We start from the raw sequence: 19,428 nt of genomic DNA on the forward strand, positions 1-19,428 counted from the left end.
CACGGTGGGGTGGGGCAGGGCGGGGCTGCTGCGGTGCCCACAGTGACTGCAGGGGGTGCAGGGGTGTGCAAGGATGCAGGGATGCACGGGTCCATGGATGCACAGGTCCATGGATGCACGGGTCCATGCATGTATGACACACGAGCACCTGGAAGCGCAGGCACATGGTGTCGGGGTGCACTGACCCCCTCCTCTCCCCGCCCAGGGCAGCCCCACAGCTGATTTGGGACTCCTTCTGCCCCGGCTCACGTGTGGAGCGAGTGACTGTGCCGGGACCTGCCGGGCACATCTTGCAAAATTGTTCCCGTTCCGGAACTTGGGGCTCTGCCAGCGAGGCGCTGGCAGGAGAACAGCGCTGGCTGGGCACCCGGGAGGGCACGCGGGGGTCGGACCCTGCCCAGACCCAGACAAGACCTGGCCCTGCCCTGGGTGACATTGATTAACTAATTGCTTCTGGACTCGATTAAGGGGATTCACAGGAACGGAGGGGTTGTAATGCCCTAAGCAGCTTTCCGAACCCACAAGGGGCTCGTTGGCCCCTAATTGGCTTGGGACAGCTTAGGCAGGACCCAGGGCACTAATCACCCCTGGGATCCTTCCCAATTAACCCTGGAGAGCACACTACAGGAGTGAATCTCCCTCTGCTTGGTCTTCGAAGGGCTCTGAGCAGCAGGCGGTTTCTCCCAAAACGTCCCCGTGGTGTCTTTGCGATGGTTGAGGAGACAGCAGGGCCTGTGCCAGGAGCCCTGCACCCCCAGCTCCTGGGCATGGGGGGCACTTCCAGCCCCGCTGCTGCCTTCGCTGAGGCGTAGCGACCTGGTTCGGAAACGGCACGGTGACCAACCGCCGGCCGCTGGGGCCATCAGCTCACAGACACCAGTGTGGTGGACGGCGTTTATGAACGGGTTGCATGGGGTTGTAACACTTCTGTTTACTGCGTCACTTCCGTCTGCTTACGTTATAAACTAGGTGTTGCTTGGTTAATTAAGGGGGGCTAAACAACTAACTGTTGAAGGAGGGGTTCTGTCTACCCGTACAACGCAGTATCTTCTGATCACCTGTCCCTAATCACCCACATCCTGCAGCCCGGGGAGGAAAGGGGGCTATGGCACAGAACAGGGAACAGAGAGGGGCGACAGATCTTGTGTCACTCTCACACAAAGCCGGAGCACAACCAAGGGCGAGAGGAGCTGTACTGATTCTTTCTGGACTCCAAGCTACAAATCCTAGAGTCCCGGAATTGTTTGTTTTGGAAGGACCTTAAATCCAATCCCATCCCGTCCCTACCACGGGGACACCTTCCCCTGTCCCAGGCTGTCCCCAGTGTCCAACCCGGCCTCGGGCACTGCCAGGGATCCAGGGACAGCCACAGCTTCTCTGGGCACCCTGTGCCAGGGCCTGCCCCCGCCCCCCTCACAGGCAACAATTCCTTCCTAATGAGTAAACAGAAATTTAAGTAATTAATTGATTAATTAATGCCATTAAGCGCCCACCGCGCTCGCCCGGCCCCGCCCCCTGAGCTGACCAATCACAGCTGGCGGTGGCCGGGTGGGCGTGGCCGGGTGGGCGTGGCCAAGGCCGGGGAAGGCGGGCGGGCGCAGCGCAGCCCTAAGATGGCGGCCGGGCGGCGGCGGCGGCGGCGCTGAGGTAACGCGGCTTTTCCCGGCCCGGGCCCGGCCCCACATCCTCCCCGGCCCCCGGGGGGTTGTAGCGGGGCGGGATCCGCGCTGCAGGTAGAGGGAGAACCCGATCCCCGCTGAGGCGGGCACGGCCCAGCTGGCCAGCATCGTTCCCCCCCCATCTCTGGGGCGAGCGGTGCTCCGGTGCTTCCCTTCACAACCGCAGGTGGAGGCCCGGTGCGGCCGCCCTCAGCAGGAGGGGTGCATTTAGATGATCTCTATTATTTATATATCTCCATTATTCCCTAACTGCCGCCGGTGACGCGGCGGGCGGCGCTGCCCGGGCCCGCAGGAGCCAGCGGCGGCCCCGGGCCGGTGTCGGGGCCCCGCGGCGCCGCGGGCCGGAGCGGGGCCGGGGCAGCCCCGGGGCTCGGCTCGGTGCCCGGGCCGCGGTGACAGCCCGCCTCCGACACGGGGGAACGTCGTGTGCCCGCTCGGAACCCGGTGTGCCCGTGTGTGAGGGACGCAGCGCGGTGTTTTCGCCCGCGGTTGTTTGGCCGCTGGGGAAATTGCAGCCCCTGCCCTTGTTGGCCCATCGGATCTCGATGTTCGGGCTCTAATCTGGAGCTGCAGCCTCGGCCCCGTGCCGTGAGTGGATTCTCCTGGTAGCGAGTTTCTCACGCACGGCACACCTTGGTTCAAAACCTTACTGCAGATGTCCATCACGCAGCTTTGCTGAAAGGTTAAAATATCTCTGTAGCATTGCCTGAGACTGATGATACCTTTTTTCTCTCTCTTTTTCTTTTCTTTTCTTTTTTTTTTTTTTTCCCCTTAAAATAAAAAAGCCTAAAGCAGTGGAAAATACTTGAAAGCTTCCCACTAAAAGCAGGCTGTTTCAATGTAGTCCTTATTGCCTGACATAAAGAGAATTACCTTTATCACTGGCTGTCTTAAAGCTACAGTAGTTCTGATCTATCAGTGTGATTTTATTTATTAATTTACCTTTGGTTTTCCGTTTCGTTCTGTTTGACCAGTGATCCTTGGCTAGTCAAGCTTTTATTTATTTATTTATTTATTTATTTTTAATTCATTGCTGTCTCTAGTCAGTGTCCCGTTTTGGTTTGGTTGTGTGAAGGTGGTGCTGGTGTTTGGTTTGTAATCTTGTAGGGCAGCGTGCAGGGAGGGTCATAAATCTGCAGCAGGGTTTGGTGGCTTTTTTTTTTTCTTTTTTTCCCCTTCTTTGTGTGTGTGTGTGTCTCTTGTTTTACTTTCAGAGCAATAACTTAACTTTTGTCCTTGCTCTGTTGAGCAAAAGTGACAGTTAGATGCTGGGTGCAAACTTCTGCAATCAGTTATCCTTTTTAACCTTTCATAGCTGTAGATTCCTCAGGCCTGGTGAAAAAACAGGCACCTCCAAAAAAAATAAACCGTGAGCGATTGAAGCTTTCTCTTCTCTGAGTAAAACAACTTAATTATAACAGAAACATTTGCTCCTGCAGTCACCTCCACAAAAAGGCAGTTAATTAAAATCTGTTACTGCCCAAGCAGGAGCTTCTGCCGGGACGTCCCGTGCTCTCCGGGCTGGATGGGGAGCATGCCACCCTCCTGTTATTCCTGCAGATGCTCACGGAAGACGCTGAGGGAGCGGAGCAGGAGCGCTCTCGATAGTCCTGTCTCGGCACGATACCAGTCTAGGTTTGAATTGTTGCCACCTTGAACACGCCGGGCTGTATTTGAGTTTTTAACGAAAAGATGCGATTTCGCTTTCGCCTGGTCCGTGGCAAGCGGTGCAGGTTTTAATGGAGGAGCTTCTGGAATGTTCTAGCGCTGACCCCCCCCGTTAATGGCGGGGGCTAATTTTCCCCTAGGGGGGAAAATACAGCCCGGTTCCTGTGCCTAAGTTTTAGTTCTGTGGGTTTTTCCCCCTTCCCCAGAACCTTTGCTCTTGAAGATGGTGAGTAGCCAGCCTAAGTACGATCTAATTCGGGAGGTTGGTCGTGGCAGTTATGGTGTGGTGTACGAAGCGGTCGTCAGGAGGACCTGTGCCCGCGTGGCCGTGAAAAAGATCCGGTGCCACGCTCCCGAGAACGTGGAACTGGCTCTGCGCGAGTTCTGGGCCCTTAGCAGTATCAAGAGCCAGCACCCCAACGTCATTCACCTGGAGGAGTGCATCTTGCAGAAAGATGGCATGGTGCAGAAGATGTCCCATGGCTCCAGCTCCTCCCTGTACTTGCAGGTACTCGAGGCCGAGGGAGCGGGGTGGAAGGAATCGGTGACCGTGAGCTGGGGGGACAGAGGTGGGGCAGCCCAGGGCTTAGGCCAGGGGATTTGTTTGCATTGCTGACACCCGGAGTTTAACGGAGACCTTTAAAAAATTTAACAGGGATCTTTAATTTAACAGAGATGTGGGGCAGCCGAGGTCCTGGGTGTGAGCTGTGCTCAGCCAGGCCAGGGGATTGTTGGCATTACTGACATCCAAAATTTAACAGAGATCTTTAAAAACAACAGAACAATCACCTGGGTGTTGGGTTTGAAGCTGTGCTGCTCTAAAAGAGTCCAGAATTTGTATTTAATGCAAATCTGCTTTGATAATTTGAGGAAGCCCTCTGCAGGTGAAGCCCAGGGGACGTGCAGGCTGTGGAGTTCATGGCAGCTGCGGGTTAAAGAGCGCTCTGTCCTGGGACAGAGCTTGGAGCAATTCCATCCTGGGTGTCCTTGGAAGAGGAAATCAGTGTCTTGATTTATAGGAAGCCAACACTTAAAATTCTTTCAGAAACAAGAATCAGTTGGTAGCACATCATGAGCTGTTTTTATTTTTTAATAAATAACTATTAATCTCTTCAAAGAGTGGTAAAGGTACATATAAGGGAATGCATATCACTCTGAAAGTGTCCTGTACATTTGAAGATGTGTATGTTTGAAGATGGAAAGACAATCTAATTAATTCCCTTGCCAAGAAGCAGCCCCAAGTATAAATCACCCCTGGGCAGAAATTTATGTTTCTGGTTTAAAGAGCCCGCAGCCTGCTCAGTGTTTGCTGTGTTTTCCCCAGTCAGCTGTTTTAATTTCAGTTGTCACTGCCAGTGCTGCTGTCTGGTGTGGGCCCTTTGTTGCTGAGCAGCCCTGCAGACGCCGGGTGCTGCCAGAGAACCAGGATTCTTGGCTTTGCCAGCTCCCCGTGGCCTGGGAGCCGTTCCTGACTTGTTTGCATGGAAGGATTCGGCCGACACAACGCCAGCTCATGGGGGAGAAGTCAGAGCCTTGCCTTCCTGGTTTTAGTGGAGCTGCTTCCAGCTCTCAGGGGCAGATGTGCAGGGAGCAGCTTCAAAAGCCCCGGGGTGGAGCTGCAGGGTGGGGACGAGCTCCCAGCTGCTCCCCAGCCCTGCTTGGGACGGAGGTGCTGGGGAGCAGCTGGCACAGGGACCTGGCACAGGGATCTGGCCCTGCCAGGTGCAATCAGCACGGATTGTTTTGCTGCTCCGGGGAGGAGGGCAAAGGGCAGAGCTGAGCTGCCTGCCGGGGTCACTGCGTGGCAGCCTGGGCTGAAGCAGGGACACTCAGACCCCTCTTGGCTCGGCCTCTCCCAGGTGATGGTACAGAGCTGAGCTGCTGCTGGGTGTGAGCAGGCTGAGCAAGGGCTGCCACCCTCTCCTGGAGGGCTCTGGGGCAGATTCTCCGTGCCAGCTGAACCAAATCTGTGGAGTTTGAGTCCTGAGTCAGCCTTGTCTGCTGGTGCTTTGCCACTGCCACAGATGTGAGGGGTGGATTTTGTTGTCTTAACTCTCACAACATCTGCAAGTGCAGCTCCTGTGACTCGGTGTTGGTGCCCTCCTGGCAGAGGAGACTCCCTGCTCTCCTGAGATACCCTGATCTCACCGTTCCTGACTACAAACCCTAAATAAGGCAGTTTTTAGCTCTAAAATAGATTTACTGTTTAAATTGTTCTGGGAAGACAGCTGTAAATTAGTACTCTTTTTTTTTTTTTCCTTTGAAAAGGTCACTTTTTAAAAGCCTTTCAAAATGCCTCTCTAGATATTAACACATCCCTTCATTTTTGAAAGCCAGTTGGATTTAGTATCCCTTGGTTTACTACTAACAGAAATAATTGCAGGACTTTCCTTCCAGAGCCACCTCAGAGGAGCTGAAGAAGCAAATGCAGTTGTGTAAACAGGATTAGTAAAAGTGATTGCAGGTTTTACTTTGCTTTCTGTGTGAAGCAGCTGTAAGAACTGGCTGTTCAGCTTGTGTTCCTGAAAATACCCTGTGGATAATGCTGGTGGGAAGGGTGTTCCGTGCTCAGCTGTGCCTGCAGATCCGTGTTCTCCTGAGCTCAGGGATCCTGTGTTAACTTGTTGGAATTCATTAATGTGTCAGGAAGGGAGAACAGGCTTCAAAAATCTCTCATGGATAAATACAGCTGTGTGGAGTTACTTGTGAGACTTTGTTTATCCCGAAAAGCTGTTGGCAAAGTGGGTGGGACAGGCTTTGTCAGGGTGGGACACTGTCCAGCTGGGACAGATGGGAGGGCAATGGCCACTGGGTATCTTTAAAAATTCTGTTATCAGGGTCGAGCTCCGCTTCTGGGCAGGAGCCTGAGCTTGATATGCTCCACACGAGTGAAGATAAGGAGCCTGGCAAATATATTGTGATTTTTTTTTTCCTCTCTTTTACATAAAAACATTTGCATAATGTCCTCTTTCCCCCGTTGCAGTATCTTGCTCTCTGGATTGTTGAGAGGAGGGTCAGGCAGTCCTAGAGTGGTCTGGGTTGGGGGGAGCTTAAACCCCATCTCTTTCCCGTGGGCAGGGACACCTTCCACTGTCCCAGGTTGCTCCAGCCTGGCCTTGGACTCTTCCAGGGATCCAGGGGCAGCCAGAGCTTCTCTGGGCCCCCTGCACCTCCCCAGCCCCACAGGGAAGAGCTCCTTCTGTGTAACTAACCCGAATTCCCCCTCTCCACGAAGATCCCGATTTCACGCGTTTCTCCATCGGATCCTTCTCGTGATCGTCGGGCAGTTACGACATTTCTTTTCCTCGTTGCAGCTTGTAGAAACCTCATTAAAAGGAGAAATAGCCTTTGACCCCAAAAGTGCTTATTACCTGTGGTTTGTGATGGATTTCTGCGACGGGGGCGACATGAACGAGTACCTGCTGTCCCGCAAGCCCAACCGCAGGACCAACACCAGCTTCATGCTGCAGCTCAGCAGCGCCCTGGCCTTCCTGCACAAGAACCAGATCATCCATCGCGACCTCAAACCCGACAACATCCTCATCTCGCAGGGCCGGGCGGACGCCAGCGACCCCGAGCCCACGCTGAAGGTGGCGGATTTCGGGCTGAGCAAGGTGTGCTCGGCCTCGGGGCAGAACGCCGAGGAGCCGGTCAACGTCAACAAGTGTTTCCTGTCCACCGCCTGCGGCACCGACTTCTACATGGCCCCCGAGGTGTGGGAGGGACACTACACGGCCAAGGCGGACATCTTCGCCCTGGGCATCATCATCTGGGCCATGCTGGAGAGGATCACCTTCATCGACACCGAGACCAAGAAGGAGCTGCTGGGCAGTTACGTGAAGCAGGGCACGGCCATCGTGCCCGTGGGCGAGGCGCTGCTGGAGAACCCCAAGATGGAGCTGCTCATCCCCGTCAAGAAGAAGTCCATGAACGCTCGCATGAAGCAGCTGATCAAGGAGATGCTGGCGGCCAACCCTCAGGACCGGCCGGACGCCTTCGAGCTGGAGCTGAGGCTGGTGAACATTGCCTTCAAGGACAGCAGCTGGGACACGTGAGGGGCTCCCCTGCCGCGGGTACTGCTCGCCTCAGCGCAGCTTCCCGACGGGAACGTGGAGCTGGCCGCGGTGTGAAATCCCAGAGCGAGGCGTGAGGCTGTTCCTTGGCGTGCTCTGGCCGGGGGGATGTTGCAAGAGCCGACACTACTTGATTTCCAGCGCTCTGTCGTGGAGTGGCTCACACATTCCAGTTTCCTATGTCAGTATTAGGAACTCTCGTGGAGGAAAAAAAAAAAAAAAGAAATGGATTTGCATGCTGGCAGTGCAAATCTTGAGGCTTTGTAATGTAATCTGTGTATATATTTATGTATATGAGTGACTGGGAGTGTGTGGCTCTTAAATTATTTGCTGTGGGTCTGGATGATTGGGGTCTGCTACAAATCTGGGTGAAGAAGGTGGGTGAGGAAAACTCCTTCTTCCCCAGGCCTGAATGGCTTTATTATTTATTTTTGTTATCTAATTTCAAAGACTTGACTTTGTAAACAAACAAAAAAAAGCAATGCAAGGGGATCAGCTGCTTTCGAAGTGCTAACGTGGCTGATCTTAGCACTTAGAGCTTCATGAGCTCGTCACTGAGGGAGTCAAATTAAAAATGTACAGTCAGGTGCTGGCAGGGGGGGGCCGGGTCATCGATCATTTGATTTTGCTTTTATTAATCGATTAATCTGCCTTTTCTCAACATGCTCTCTGCCCTGGTGTCCAAAATCCCATAGCACCTTGAGGATTTATCCCAGCAGAAAATTCTGTGTCCTCAGTTTATGGCAGCGTGGACGAGGGAATCCAGCAGCATAATCTTAAAATCCTTCAGAACGTGGTGGCAGCAGAGTTTTCCCACTAGCTGAATCCAACCACTAATCCCAGTAGTCATGGCCTTTCCTCTCTGGCACTGCCCCAGATCCAGTGGGGATGAGGGGACAGAGGTGGCTCTGTCCCCTGCCTCTCACCTGGTGTCAGAGCTGGCAGAAAGCTCAGCCACAGCTGTGTGAAAGGTGGCAGCCCGGGTTGATTTTTGTTTTTTGTGGTTTTTTTTTTAATTTTTCCTCTTTTTAAAGAAGCGATCTTTATTTAAAAGCACAGATGGGAGGGTTTGGAGCAGTTGGAAGCTGCTTATCCCCAGCTCTGGCTGCACTGAGCAGATTGAGGCTGGGAGAGGTTTCCCTGAGGCCACCTGACGCTGCAGGGCTGACAGCAGCTCTTTGTACCAGCACAACACTTTGTTCCTTTGGGTGCAGGGATGACCTTTCCCATCCAGTTTGACCTTTTGGGAAAAAAAACAGAGTCTTAAAACTGCCTTTAAAGCTGCATGAAAGGCCAGTTTTCTTTACAAAATTCAGTTTAATTTCCCCCCCCCCACCCAAATCTTACCTGAAAATAGCTGTAAGTATTTCCTTGTATAATTTGCTTTTTGAATACTGTTTCTTCCTGGTGCTGGGATGGCAGTTCTGGGCACTCAGTGTTTATTCTTCGAGTGCAAATAAACAAAATATGATTTTTTTCTTTTGTTATTCCAAAAGCAAAGGATTCCGATTCCACCCAACTTCTGAGGTTTTACAGGCCACAGGTGCTTCTTACCTGGTGCTGTGTGAGCTGGTGGCTGTCACCCAGCCGGGCCTTAGTTTCGAATTCTTGTTATTTTATTTTTTTTCACTTCATCCTTTTAGGGAGTGATCCTCAGACAAACACACTTTGCCTGTGCCAACTCTGCCTCCCAGTCTCACATCCTCCCAGCAGGGACGGGAAAAAACTCGAAGGGGGTTCGTAATTCGCGCGAAACTTGGGAGCTTCTTAAAAACGAAGGGGTGAGCGTCCCCCTCTCCCAGCCACCCAGAAATCATAACCAGAACAGCTCTGCTCCCCCTGAGGTGCTCTGGGAATCACCCGAGGCCCCTCTGCAGGCTTCCAGTGCCTGCGCTGCCGAAAGGAGGGACTGGCACAGGGAAGTTTCGGGGCGTTTGACTCCCAAAGTGTTTTCTTTGCACTGATTGCCACTTTATAGGTTGGGGGTACCTGAAATCCCCCTCATGGTGCTTATCCTCGCTGTTGGGTGACACTGCTGGTCCTCGAGCTCTGTGTTCTCTTCGATTTTTGTTGTTGTTGTTGTCTGAGGTCTTTGTTTTGAGGAAGTAAATCAAGCTGTTGTAGCAGCTGCGGGGTCGTTCACCAGCGTGACACGAAGTCAAGACACTTCCCAGCACTTGGGAAAGATTTTTTTTTTTTCCATGTTTTTTTTTAAAAACTGTAAAATATATTTTATGGAGAATTTATAATGAGGAAAATTATTGTGTAATTTATTAAGTTCATGACTGTTTTTTTTTTGAAATAAAATCTTGAATTTCGACGGAGTTGAAGGACTTTTTGTGGGGAAGTCAGTGCAGTGTCAGTGCTGCCCTCCAGGGACGGAGTCCTGCTCTTCCCACATGCCCTGGGAAACTTGAGGAGTGAAGGTGAGGAAGCGCCATTACTTATCCATGACAGCAAAGTGTAGCCCTCATTTGCATGTTCTAATTAGCAGTGCTCCGGACAGAGGGATCTGGGAGTGCTGTAAATGAGTTTCTCTTGGAATTTCTTACAACAAACCCGAGCCCGGCCCTCTCCCCTGTGCCTGCACCTGTGGATTCCTGGTGCCAGGAAGGGGCAGATTCCCCCCTGGAATGGGCAAATTCCCACCTGCAAGAGTCTTGTCCTTAAGTCAATGTAGTTTGATTTAGATTTTTTTTTTTTTTTTTAAGGGGGTAAAGAATAAAGTCCCACTTTTGGATTAGTTCTAAGGGTGGTGATTTTAAATACAGACACAAGCTGGATTCCTTCCCCGCAAAATGAAGAAAAATAAACCATATATATATATAAAAACACTATGTATATGGTATATACTGTGCTTCAAATGTATTTAGCCCACGGGGAGGGCGGGGAGATCTGCGGGGAAATGCGCTGGTGCAGAAATTAGATATAATTAAAGCCCCATCTGGGCTGGGAGAAGCCAAGCTCGGCTGTGTTCTCCTCCTCCTGCAGAGTGCGGAGGTCTCAGGCTCCGTCCCGTTCCCGGGGCTGGCACTGGGCCCTGCCCTTGTTGGCATTTTGGCTTTGTTCTGGTTTAACCAGAGCTCCCCTCCGTCCCAGCCCTCGGGAGGTGCCCTCCCTGCAGGGAAGCCGCTCCTCCCCTCCCCAGGGCACCAACAGCCCGGGCATTTGGGGGCTTTTCCCTTCGCTCTGCTCCCGTGGGACGCGGCTCCGTGGTTCGGATCCTTGCTGGAGCCGGGGACCGGCCCAGGGGGAAGCGGTCTGGAGCATGGAACAGCGTTGCTGGGTTCCCCTGGCGCTGGGCAGAGCGCAATCCCCGTGCTCCGGCGCAACAAAGGCAGAGGGGTGCGCCCGGAATGCCGCAAAGCATCCAGGGCTCCGAGGGACCCGGGAGAGGTGGGAATAGCAAACTGAGCTGCTGCAGGCGCTGGTCGGGAGCTCTGAGGTGTTGGGGGGAAAATGAAACCCCATTTTTAGGAGCAGGGAGGTGTTAACTGAGCCGAGCATGGGCTGGAGGAGGAGCCACAGGCTGTTCTTTTCCATTCCAGAGGCTGCTGTACTCAGGTTTGGGATGGAACCAGATGCAACCTCGAAACCTTCGCGGCAGTGGTGGCTTCAGGCCTCCATCCCCACCCGTCTCTGTCTTTCCTGGCTGTCCCTGGGGTCCCAGCACTGCCTTGCCGTGGCTTTGGAGCCTTTTTTGGGGGTTTGGGACATCCACGGGAGCCTCTCCCGGGCCCCGCTGCTCCAGTTCCGACTTGCACGGACACGCGGGTGCCCGCCTGGGGTCGGGCGCTGCTTTCAGGTTTATTCGTGCCCGTTTGAACCCTTGGTATTTTTAAACCCGTCTGACGAGCCTTCCAGCCCTGCCCTCTCCCGAAGGAGAGCCCGAGCCCTCTCTGGCTCCTCCCCGAGCTCCAGGCCGTGGCATTTGCACGGACCTGAGGCCAGAGGAGCTGCTGTGGGGCGGGCATTGAACAGCCAGGTGCAGGGCAGCACCAGGCGCTGCATTCCTGGCTGCACCTGAGCGATTTTTGAAATTATTTTTTGGGAAGGAGAAATGCATCTGGAAAGAACTCAGCGGGACACGGTGGCTGCTGTCACCCGGGGCTGTCAGAGCAGCGTTGGTTCATCAGGAGAGGAAAATGCTGTGGAAGGAGGATCTGGGACTCGTGGCCTTCGGGGGCCTTCTCTGCCTTTCCTCGCTCTGGAAGTTTCTACACCGGGCCCTGGCTGTGGCTGGGTTTTACCCGGGGTTGTTTTGCTTGCCCAGCTCTGCGCTCCCTTCCAGCCCCACAGAAGAGCACGGAGAGCTCTGAGTAACCTTCAATAAAACCAAGGGACTTTGAGCACCCACGTGACTCCAAAAATCCCCCTGGTGCATCCACAGGAGGCTGAAAATGGGGTAAATCCCTTCCTGGAAGTCACAGGGACAAAATCCCCAGCACCAGGAAAAGCAGGAGTTTGATGCCAGGAAGGGCCCCTCAAATCATCCCTTTTTTTATCCCAAAGAGAATATGCCTTGTCCAAATATTCCAGTTCAACAGCAAGTGCCTGGCAGGTGCTCCAGGGAGGGGCCAGGCATTTGGGAAGAGCATCCCAGAGGAACAGGCTGCAGCCGCCAGGGAAAGGTGATTTCAAGGCTGCTCTTACTCACTCGTGGCTTTACCAGAACAGCTTGGAAAATAAAACACTTCCTAATCAACAGTGATTCATGTTGCCTGGAGTTAAAATTAAGGTCCACGAGGGAATCCAGGGGCAGATCCCGGAGCTGCCAAGGGTTTCTCCATCACTTGGCCTGATCCCATTCCCTGTCTTCCACCACATTCGCTCCGGTGCAGCCGTGTCCTGCACACAGAGCCCGAGGGCTGCCTGCTCTGCTCCCCTCCAGGTTCATTAGAGGTGGCCTCTCCCTTCCTTGCTGTCACTGGGAATTTTTTTCCAGTGCCTGCAGGGCTCAGACAAGACCTGGCCCCTCTCTCTCATCCTGCCCAGCTTCCATTTCAGCCCCCATTTTTGTCAGCACGAGAATCCTGGCCCCAGCCCCTTCCTGCCCTGCTGCCATCGGCCGGGAAGGTTCTGGACTCAGCTCCAGGCTCATTCCCGGCACCGAGTCCGGAGCAGCAGCACCTCAGGAAGGAACTGGGCAGGGACAGAAGTGCTCAGGGACAGGTCCCCCCTCACCCCGGGCTCCGGGGCCGTGGCTTTGTCCCCGCTGGAGCCTCCTCGGTCCCTGCGATCAGCCTGGCCCGGGCCGTGCCCCAGCTCTCCATGTGAACTGGCTGCAGAGGGGTGCAGGGGGCTGGGGGCTCCCCGGGGGGCACCGGGGGCTCCCTCGGGCCCCTCTGCGAGGCTCTGGGAGCCCAGCACGGGGTGCGGCCCGTCCTTCCTTCCCCCTCTGCTCTGCCACGTTCGCAGCCCCCCGGGCTGGAGCTGGGGATGGAGGGGGCCGGGATTGTCCCTGTGGGAGCACTCGGCCCTCGGGAAGGGAAGAGGGCAGCGGTAAAAATAACCCCTGGGCCAGCTCCAGCCCATTGTGGCTTCCTGCGATTTACAGCCCTTCCCGGGGGGAAGAGGCAGGAACCGGCCGGCTCGGGGCTGGCTTTGACCCTTTCACCGCCACCGGAGAAGGTGCCAGAAGGACTTTTCCTCCTCCTTTCCTGCCTGGGCAGGATCCTGGGGAGGGGGATTGCGGGGGGCTCCCGCTCCCGAGCTGCCCGCAGCAGCCTGGGGTGGGTGTAGAAGGAGAAGCTGCTGGAGAGATTTCCCTGCCCCGTTCCCGACCCGCCCTGGGCAGGGGACAGAGAGACTTGGAGGCGAAAATCTGCTGCAGATCCCGAAATCCCGGCCGGGTTCCCGTAAGGAAGGGAGGGAGGAGGGGAGCGCTGGCAGAGGTGAGCGGGAGCTGCGGGAGGAGAGGGTTAATGCTGGGCAGGGCCAGGGCTGTGAAGGGTGGGCACGGGGTGGGCTCCTGCCGGCGGGGCTGGGCTGGCAGGGGTTAATGGGTGGCTCTTCCTCTTCCTCATCCTCTAAATGAGGCTGCTCCCGGCTCTGGGCTCAGTTTGCCGAGGCAGCCGGAGGGGCAGGAGCTGCGTGAGACCGGAGCATCCGTGCATCCATCCGTGCATCCATCCGTGCATCCATCCGTGCATCCCAGCCCCGCATCCCAGCCCCGCATCCCAGCCCCGCATCCCAGCTGTGCGTCCCTGCGTGGCCTCAGGTGAGCGAGAGCATCCCCCACCCGCCTGGCACAGGTCCTGGCACAGGTCCTGGCACAGGTCCTGGCCGCGGGGCTGGGCTGGCGAGGGTGAGGGCCCCTCGGCCCGGGCAGTCCCAGCCTGGGCACGGGAGCCGGAGCTCATCCCTCGGGAGCACAGGGCCGGACACACCGCGTGCCTCGGTTCCCCGTCTGTACTCCGGGGTGGGTGCGCTGTGGAGCCCGTGGGCTGCGTGTGGAGCTGCGGGGCAGCTCGCCAGCTCTCCTGGGCACGGCTTTGTTCCGCCGCTCGGGAAGACGAGGCGGCGGCCGGCTCCGGTATTTTTTCCTGTTGGAAGCCGCTCCTGGACGCGGGTGAAGCCGGCGGATGCTCGGCGCTTCTCCCTTCCTGCCCAGGGGCTGCTCCTGCCCGGGCCGGCAGCATTGAGGGGACCCTCGGCTCTGCTTCAGCCCCATCCTCCTCCTCAGCGCTGCACCCTCGGGGCTGACCCTGACTCTCCTCTCTCCTCCCAGGGCTGAATCCAGGAGCCGAGCGAAAGTTTCGGGAGCAGAGCGAAGCTTCGGGCGCCTCCCCAGCAGACCTCGGGAGGGCACCGAGCCATCAGCAGCGCCGTTCGGGGCCATGGTGCCCTTGGGCAGCCCCGCTCTCGCCGTCTGCGCCTCCGGCAACCTTCGCCTGGTGGCTCCCGGCCGCGGCTCGCCCCTGGCCTGGCTCAGCCGGGGCCCCGAGTGCCCGCAGGGCCCGGGGGGCAGCGGGGGCCGCAGAGCCAGCGCCGTGGAGCGCCTGGAGGCCGACAAGGCCAAGTACGTCAAGTCGCAGCAGGTGATCGCCAGGCGGCAGGAGCCGGCGCTGCGGGGCTCTCCGCGGCCGTCCCCGCACGGCCGGCGCCTGCTGGCCCGGCAGCCCTGCGGAGAGCGCTGCCCGGCCTCGGAGCTGAGCCGGGAGGCGCCGCGGAAGCTGCCGTGCCCGCAGTCCCCCGTGTCGCGCCGCGGCGGCGGCAGGCGCCTGCTGAGACCCGACTCGCTCGTCATCTACCGGCAGAAGCGGGACTGCCCGGCCGGGGACAAGGAGAACGCCAAGGGCTCCGGGCTGGTGCGGCGCCTCTTCCAGGGACCCCTCAGAGACAGAGCCCCCAGCTCGCCCCCCGCCAGGCCGCTGGGCGAGGCGCCCAGAGCCCCCCGGAGCCCCGAGACCCCCATGCTGTGGGCGCCTGCGGAGAAGGAGGAGGCGCGGACGCCGGGAGGCGACAGCGGAGGCGACAGCGGCGGCGTCTTCCCCGTGCCCGGCGGCCCCGCGGAGCAGCCCCCCGGTGTCCCCGGGAAGGAGCCGCTGGCTCTGCGGGTGTCGCTGCCGCTGTCGGAGAAGGAGCGCTTCTTCAACTACTGCGGGCTGGACCGGGCGCTGGTGGAGCTGCTGGGCCGGGAGCGCTTCGGGCCGGCGGGCTGGGACAGCGCCTCGGCCCGGGGCCCCGGCTCCTGCGAGTCCGAGCCCGGGAGAGCCTCGGGGGGCAGCGAGAGGGACGCGGGGCCGGGCGAGGAGGAGCCGGACCCGCGGCTGGGCTCGGCCGTCTCGGTGGTGGAGCGGAACGCCCGCGTTATCAAGTGGCTCTACGGCTGCCAGAGAGCCTGGGCGGCTGCCAAGGAATCCACGGTCTGAGCCGGGACGGCCCGGCCGGGACCAGGACACCCGCGTGGCTCCCGCTGGCTGGACGTGGCCCCTCGCCCTCGCTGGCTGCGGCCGATGGGCGGGGGGCACCCGCGGCCCTGGCGCCGTGGGGATGCCGCAGGCCGGGAGAACCACCAGGGGCACGGGCGGAGTGTGGCGGGGCCACCTGAGGGGCAGGTGAGGGAGGGACACCCCCGGGTGAGTCTGTCCTTGGCTGGCAGGCCGCTGTACCCCTGCTGTCCCCCTGCTGTCCCCCTGCTGTCCCCCATCTCCTCCGTTCTCCCTGTCCCCAGCCCAGGAGGGTGGGATGGGCCTGCAGCCCCCACTGTCCCCCCTTGTGCTGCTCCAGCTGCAGGCTGGGGGTGAGCAGAGCCCGAGCCCCCCGTGGTGGGCAGTGCCCACCCCACAGCCCCCTCCTCCCCAGAGCAGGGGCTGCTGGGGCCAGAGCTGCCCTCAATAAATCTGTTCGGGATTTTTTTCTCTAGCCTGGCAGTGAGTGCAGGATGTCCCAGGGCTGGGCGTGCAGCTGGGGTTGTGCTGCCTCAGGGGCCGTGGGGCTGTTGGGGGGCTGAGGGCGAGGAAAGCAGCAGGCAGAGCTCAGGGAAAAGGGATGAGGTGAGGGCAAGGAAAGCAGGAGGCAGAGCTCAGGGAAAAGAGGCACCTCCGGGGTCTTTGGTGCAGACGTGACCCCCAAACCCAGGGCAGAACCCTCGTGCATGGGCGAGGCGCTGCCCACAATAACTCCTGGAGAGTCCGGCCGATGCATCCTCCTCTAGTTGCCCTTGGGGGCGTTTTTATTCCGGATTTCGGCCAGTTTGCCGGCCAGGAAGCCCCAGTGGAAGGCCCCTTCCTCTGGCTCCCGCAGGTCGCTGCCATCGTCACCCGGCGGCTCCCCAGGGCTCTCACCCGGCTCCGGGGGGGGCACCCCCTTGTCCGGCCCCGCCGCCTGCTGCCACTTGGTAGCAAAGAGATCCCAAAATCCAGGCGCCCTCTCGGTGTGGGGCATCTCGGACGGCTCGGCGGCCAGAGGGCTGGGGAGAGAGTGGGGGCGGCAATGTCGGCGCAGGGACCTTCGCCCCGAGCCCACCGTGCCCCGCTCCGTGCCGGCCGGGTGACGGGGCTGGGGGTGTGGGGGGCTCGGCAGTTCCCGGGGGTTGGATCCAGGGATCTGTAACTTACTGGTCTGGACAGGGCTCCGGGCTGAGCAGCTGGTGCTCGTCCTCGCGGGTGAAGAGGGATGAGAGCGTCCGCCAGCCCCGGGCACCCACCCCCTGCACCTGCGGGGGCAGCGCCGGGGTCACCGGGCACCTCCGGCTCCCTGTGACCCCCCCCGGCCCCGCTGCCCCCCCGGCCCCCTCCTCACCTTCCTGGCCAGCTGGGACACGGGGCTGGCTCCCTCCTCCATCAGCGCGGGGCGCTCGGCCGTCTCCATCAGCTCGGGGGGATCTCCCTGCAACGAAGGCACCGGTGAGGACGGGGGTGCAGGCATGGGGAGGGCAGGGAGGTTGGTCACCCCATTTTGGGGACCCCCCCCCGCCCTACCTCGTCCTGCAGGGCCCCGTCCGGCCGCGGCCCCCCCAGGGTCTGCAGCACTTTGGCCTTGTAGAGCCGCCAGAAGCCCTGGGCCATGGCGAGGGGCTCAGCGGGGCCGCAGCCGGCGGGAGCCGCGGGCAGCGGGGCGGGCAGAACGGGCGACCCGGCGATCCGGTGGCTTCATTAAAGTTTCAGCACCGCACAAAAGGAATCTGAGCCCGGGCTGAGCCGGGGGCAGCGCGGGGGCGGCTCCTCTGGTCACCCCCGAACCCCATCCCGATCCCCTCGCCCCAGCCCCCCCCCCCCCGGTGCCCCTCGCCCGCTTGGGACCCCCGGGGCCGGGACAGCCCCCCCGTGATGCCGAGACGCGCCGGAGCCCCGCGCTCCCCCCGCCGCCTGTCCCCATCTATAATTGATCACGGGCGAAACACGATCAGGACGCGGCGCGCTGAGCCCCGCCCGGCTCACGGCAGCGGTGACCGGGGCAGCACGGGGAACACGGGGACACGGGGGGAACGCGGCGACAACGCGGGGACGGTGGCACCGGGGGCTGGGGGGGGGCGCGCGGGCACCGGGGCCACCGGGCGGGGGCGTGGCCTGACGGGTGTGGGCGTGGCGTGGGCGGACGGGCGTGTCCGTGGGCGGCTCTGTGGGCGTGTCCACGCACGGCTGTGTGGGCGTGTCCCGCGGCCCCGCGCCTGCGCAGTGCGGCGCGGCGCGGCGCGGCGTGCGGCCATGTCCCCGCGGAACGGGCGGCGCACCGGGGCGCACCGGGCGCACTCGCTCGCCCGGCAGCTGAAGACGAAGCGGCGCCGGCGCGACCTGGACGAGATCCACGCGGACCTGAAGCCCGAGAACGCGGCGCGGCTGCTGCGGCAGGAGATCGACCCCGACCTGCCGGGCTGCGCCCAGTTCTACTGCCTGCACTGCGCGTGCGTGCGGCGGGGGGGATCCGGGGGCGATCCCGGGGGGATCCCGGGCACGGAGGGAGAGCTCCACCTCGGGATGCTTGTCCTGGTCCTGCGGGGCTCCTGGTTTTCCCGGGGGAGGTGGGGAGTTGTTCTGGGCGCTGGGATGGGGTCTGCTGAGCCCGGGGGGCTCTGGGAGGGAGAGGGGTGCTCAGGGCCCGGGGGTCCCTGTCCCCTGGTCCCGGGACAGTCCCGGGCTCCTGGCGAGAGGGCTCTAACCCCTGGGGGACCATCTTGTGACCCCTGGCCCGTGCAGGGTCGTGGTGGGACCCCGGCCCCTCCTTCAGTCTCGGGGTCCCCCTGACCCCCATCCTTCCATACCGCAGGCGTTATTTCGTGGACCTGAACAGCATGAAGGAGCACTTCAGATCCAAGGTGCACAAGAAGAGGTGAGAGTTGGCAGCCCCCCAAAGTGCCCGTGCTGAGGGGGGTGCCAGGGGCGGCTCTGGGCCGGTCCTGCTGGGAGGAGCAGGCGGGAGCTCCATCGCCTCTGTGCCCCCCAGGCTGAAGCAGCTGCGCGAGGCTCCGTACACGCAGGAGGAGGCAGAACGCGCCGCCGGGATGGGCTCCTACATCCCCCCAAAGAAGGTGGAGGTGCAGACCCAGCCCCTCGAGGAGGTCACCGAGATGGAGACGTCCGGCTGAGCGCAGGGATAAGGGACTGAGGGGCTCTGTAAAGACGTCTTTGTCCTCCTGCTCTGTGAGAAAAACGTGTCCCAGCACCGCCAGCCAAAACCACCCCGCTCCTCCCACAGCCCCCCTGGGCAGGACAACGAGGAGGAGAAGCCAGCCAGCCCCTGGGTGCCCTCACGAGTGTCCTCATTGTCCACAAAGGGACAGGTCGCTTGTTCTCTGAGTGCTGGTGGGACTGCTCGCTTGTCTGTCTGCTTCTGGAGCAGTTCCTGCTCTGCCCTTGGGACACAGGTTATTCCATACCCATTAAAATGTGTCAACTAACAGTGTGGCAGCATTGAATATGAGGGTGACAGTCCCCCCAAGGGCTGGGGGGACACCTCAGTGTTGTGCCGTTCCCCGTTATCCAGAGCTGTCCGTGCCAGGAGCCTCGACCCCGAGCTCTTGTCTGGCAGGGTGCTAAAAGTCCCTCTGCCCTCCTGGCAGGGAGTTGGTTTTTTTTGTGGGGAATACGAGCTTGAGTGACCGCTCCATCGAGCCCTTGGGTTTGCAGCCAGCAGCTGGCCTGGAGAGGAGAGCGCCGGTGAGGACACTGAGGCTCCTGTCCCCAAAAACCCAACTCCTGCAGGCGATTTCATGCTCCTGGAGGGCTGGGGCTGCCTGGCGTGATCGGCCCTCCTGCCTGGGGTCGGCTGCTGCTGCTGGTCCCCCTCAGGGGACATCGTGTGACAATGCCACGAATTCCTTGGGAGCGCGTCCCCGATTCGTCCCTCCTGCCAGGCTGGGGGCTGGCAGCGCGCTGGGAACAAAGAGAGCGGTGACACAGCTGTGCTGGGTAGGGAGGGGTTTATTCCACGCAGCCCGCCCGGATGTGTCCCCCCGGGCCCGGGGGATGGAGAGGCAGCTCCGCGGGGGCTGGGAGGCAGCAGCCGCCATCCCGGGGGATGTGCCAGCCCGGGGACACGTCACGGCCCCGTGTCCCCGCTGCCCG

At 59.7% G+C, this 19,428-nt stretch overlaps 4 protein-coding genes across 7 annotated transcripts; 3 read left to right on the forward strand and 1 right to left on the reverse strand.

Moving 5' to 3' along the window:
• Positions 1–1,582: 1,582 nt before the first annotated feature.
• Positions 1,583–9,740, forward strand: PDIK1L (PDLIM1 interacting kinase 1 like). Of its 4 annotated transcripts, none has more exons than XM_040086258.2 (3): positions 1,583–1,647; positions 2,465–3,855; positions 6,662–9,740. In XM_040086258.2, exons 2-3 carry the CDS (start codon positions 3,571–3,573, stop codon positions 7,400–7,402), a joined length of 1,026 nt encoding a protein of 341 aa, XP_039942192.1. In that variant the 5' UTR covers positions 1,583–1,647; positions 2,465–3,570; the 3' UTR covers positions 7,403–9,740. The 4 variants fall into 4 exon arrangements, with proteins under 4 accessions (XP_039942192.1, XP_039942196.1, XP_058279558.1 ...); XM_040086262.1 differs by having other exon boundaries at positions 1,587–1,647; positions 3,554–3,855; XM_058423575.1 differs by lacking the exon at positions 1,583–1,647 and having other exon boundaries at positions 2,083–3,314; positions 3,554–3,855.
• Positions 9,741–13,502: 3,762 nt separating this feature from the next.
• FAM110D (family with sequence similarity 110 member D) lies at positions 13,503–15,750 on the forward strand. Its single transcript, XM_040086300.2, has 2 exons — positions 13,503–13,640; positions 14,151–15,750. Exon 2 carries the CDS (start codon positions 14,260–14,262, stop codon positions 15,292–15,294), a length of 1,035 nt encoding a protein of 344 aa, XP_039942234.1. The 5' UTR covers positions 13,503–13,640; positions 14,151–14,259; the 3' UTR covers positions 15,295–15,750.
• A 325-nt stretch (positions 15,751–16,075) lies between these two features.
• Positions 16,076–16,947, reverse strand: C25H1orf232 (chromosome 25 C1orf232 homolog). Its single transcript, XM_040086392.1, has 4 exons — positions 16,846–16,947; positions 16,667–16,753; positions 16,483–16,580; positions 16,076–16,334 (listed from the first exon to the last, which is right to left on the reverse strand). Exons 1-4 carry the CDS (start codon positions 16,930–16,932, stop codon positions 16,076–16,078), a joined length of 531 nt encoding a protein of 176 aa, XP_039942326.1. The 5' UTR covers positions 16,933–16,947.
• A 607-nt stretch (positions 16,948–17,554) lies between these two features.
• On the forward strand, positions 17,555–18,763 carry ZNF593 (zinc finger protein 593). Its single transcript, XM_040086200.1, has 3 exons — positions 17,555–17,768; positions 18,131–18,193; positions 18,308–18,763. Exons 1-3 carry the CDS (start codon positions 17,572–17,574, stop codon positions 18,447–18,449), a joined length of 402 nt encoding a protein of 133 aa, XP_039942134.1. The 5' UTR covers positions 17,555–17,571; the 3' UTR covers positions 18,450–18,763.
• The last annotated feature ends 665 nt before the right edge of the window (positions 18,764–19,428 follow it).

Source organism: Hirundo rustica, chromosome 25, assembly GCF_015227805.2.
Source record: "Hirundo rustica isolate bHirRus1 chromosome 25, bHirRus1.pri.v3, whole genome shotgun sequence".
NCBI lineage: Eukaryota > Metazoa > Chordata > Aves > Passeriformes > Hirundinidae > Hirundo > Hirundo rustica.

Bases quoted from the DNA above. Each gene is read 5' to 3' on its own strand.
- PDIK1L (XM_040086258.2), top strand. From the start codon at position 3,571: ATGGTGAGTAGCCAGCCTAAGTACGATCTAATTCGGGAGGTTGGTCGT. The intron at 3,856-6,661 runs GTACTCGAGGCC...TCCTCGTTGCAG, and splicing joins GCTCCTCCCTGTACTTGCAG to CTTGTAGAAACCTCATTAAA.
- FAM110D (XM_040086300.2), top strand. From the start codon at position 14,260: ATGGTGCCCTTGGGCAGCCCCGCTCTCGCCGTCTGCGCCTCCGGCAAC.
- C25H1orf232 (XM_040086392.1), bottom strand. From the start codon at position 16,932: ATGGCCCAGGGCTTCTGGCGGCTCTACAAGGCCAAAGTGCTGCAGACC. The intron at 16,581-16,666 runs GTGAGGAGGGGG...CTGCCCCCGCAG, and splicing joins TGTCCCAGCTGGCCAGGAAG to GTGCAGGGGGTGGGTGCCCG. The intron at 16,335-16,482 runs GTAAGTTACAGA...CTCTCTCCCCAG, and splicing joins CCGGAGCCCTGTCCAGACCA to CCCTCTGGCCGCCGAGCCGT.
- ZNF593 (XM_040086200.1), top strand. From the start codon at position 17,572: ATGTCCCCGCGGAACGGGCGGCGCACCGGGGCGCACCGGGCGCACTCG. The intron at 17,769-18,130 runs GTGCGTGCGGCG...TCCATACCGCAG, and splicing joins TTCTACTGCCTGCACTGCGC to GCGTTATTTCGTGGACCTGA. The intron at 18,194-18,307 runs GTGAGAGTTGGC...TGTGCCCCCCAG, and splicing joins TCCAAGGTGCACAAGAAGAG to GCTGAAGCAGCTGCGCGAGG.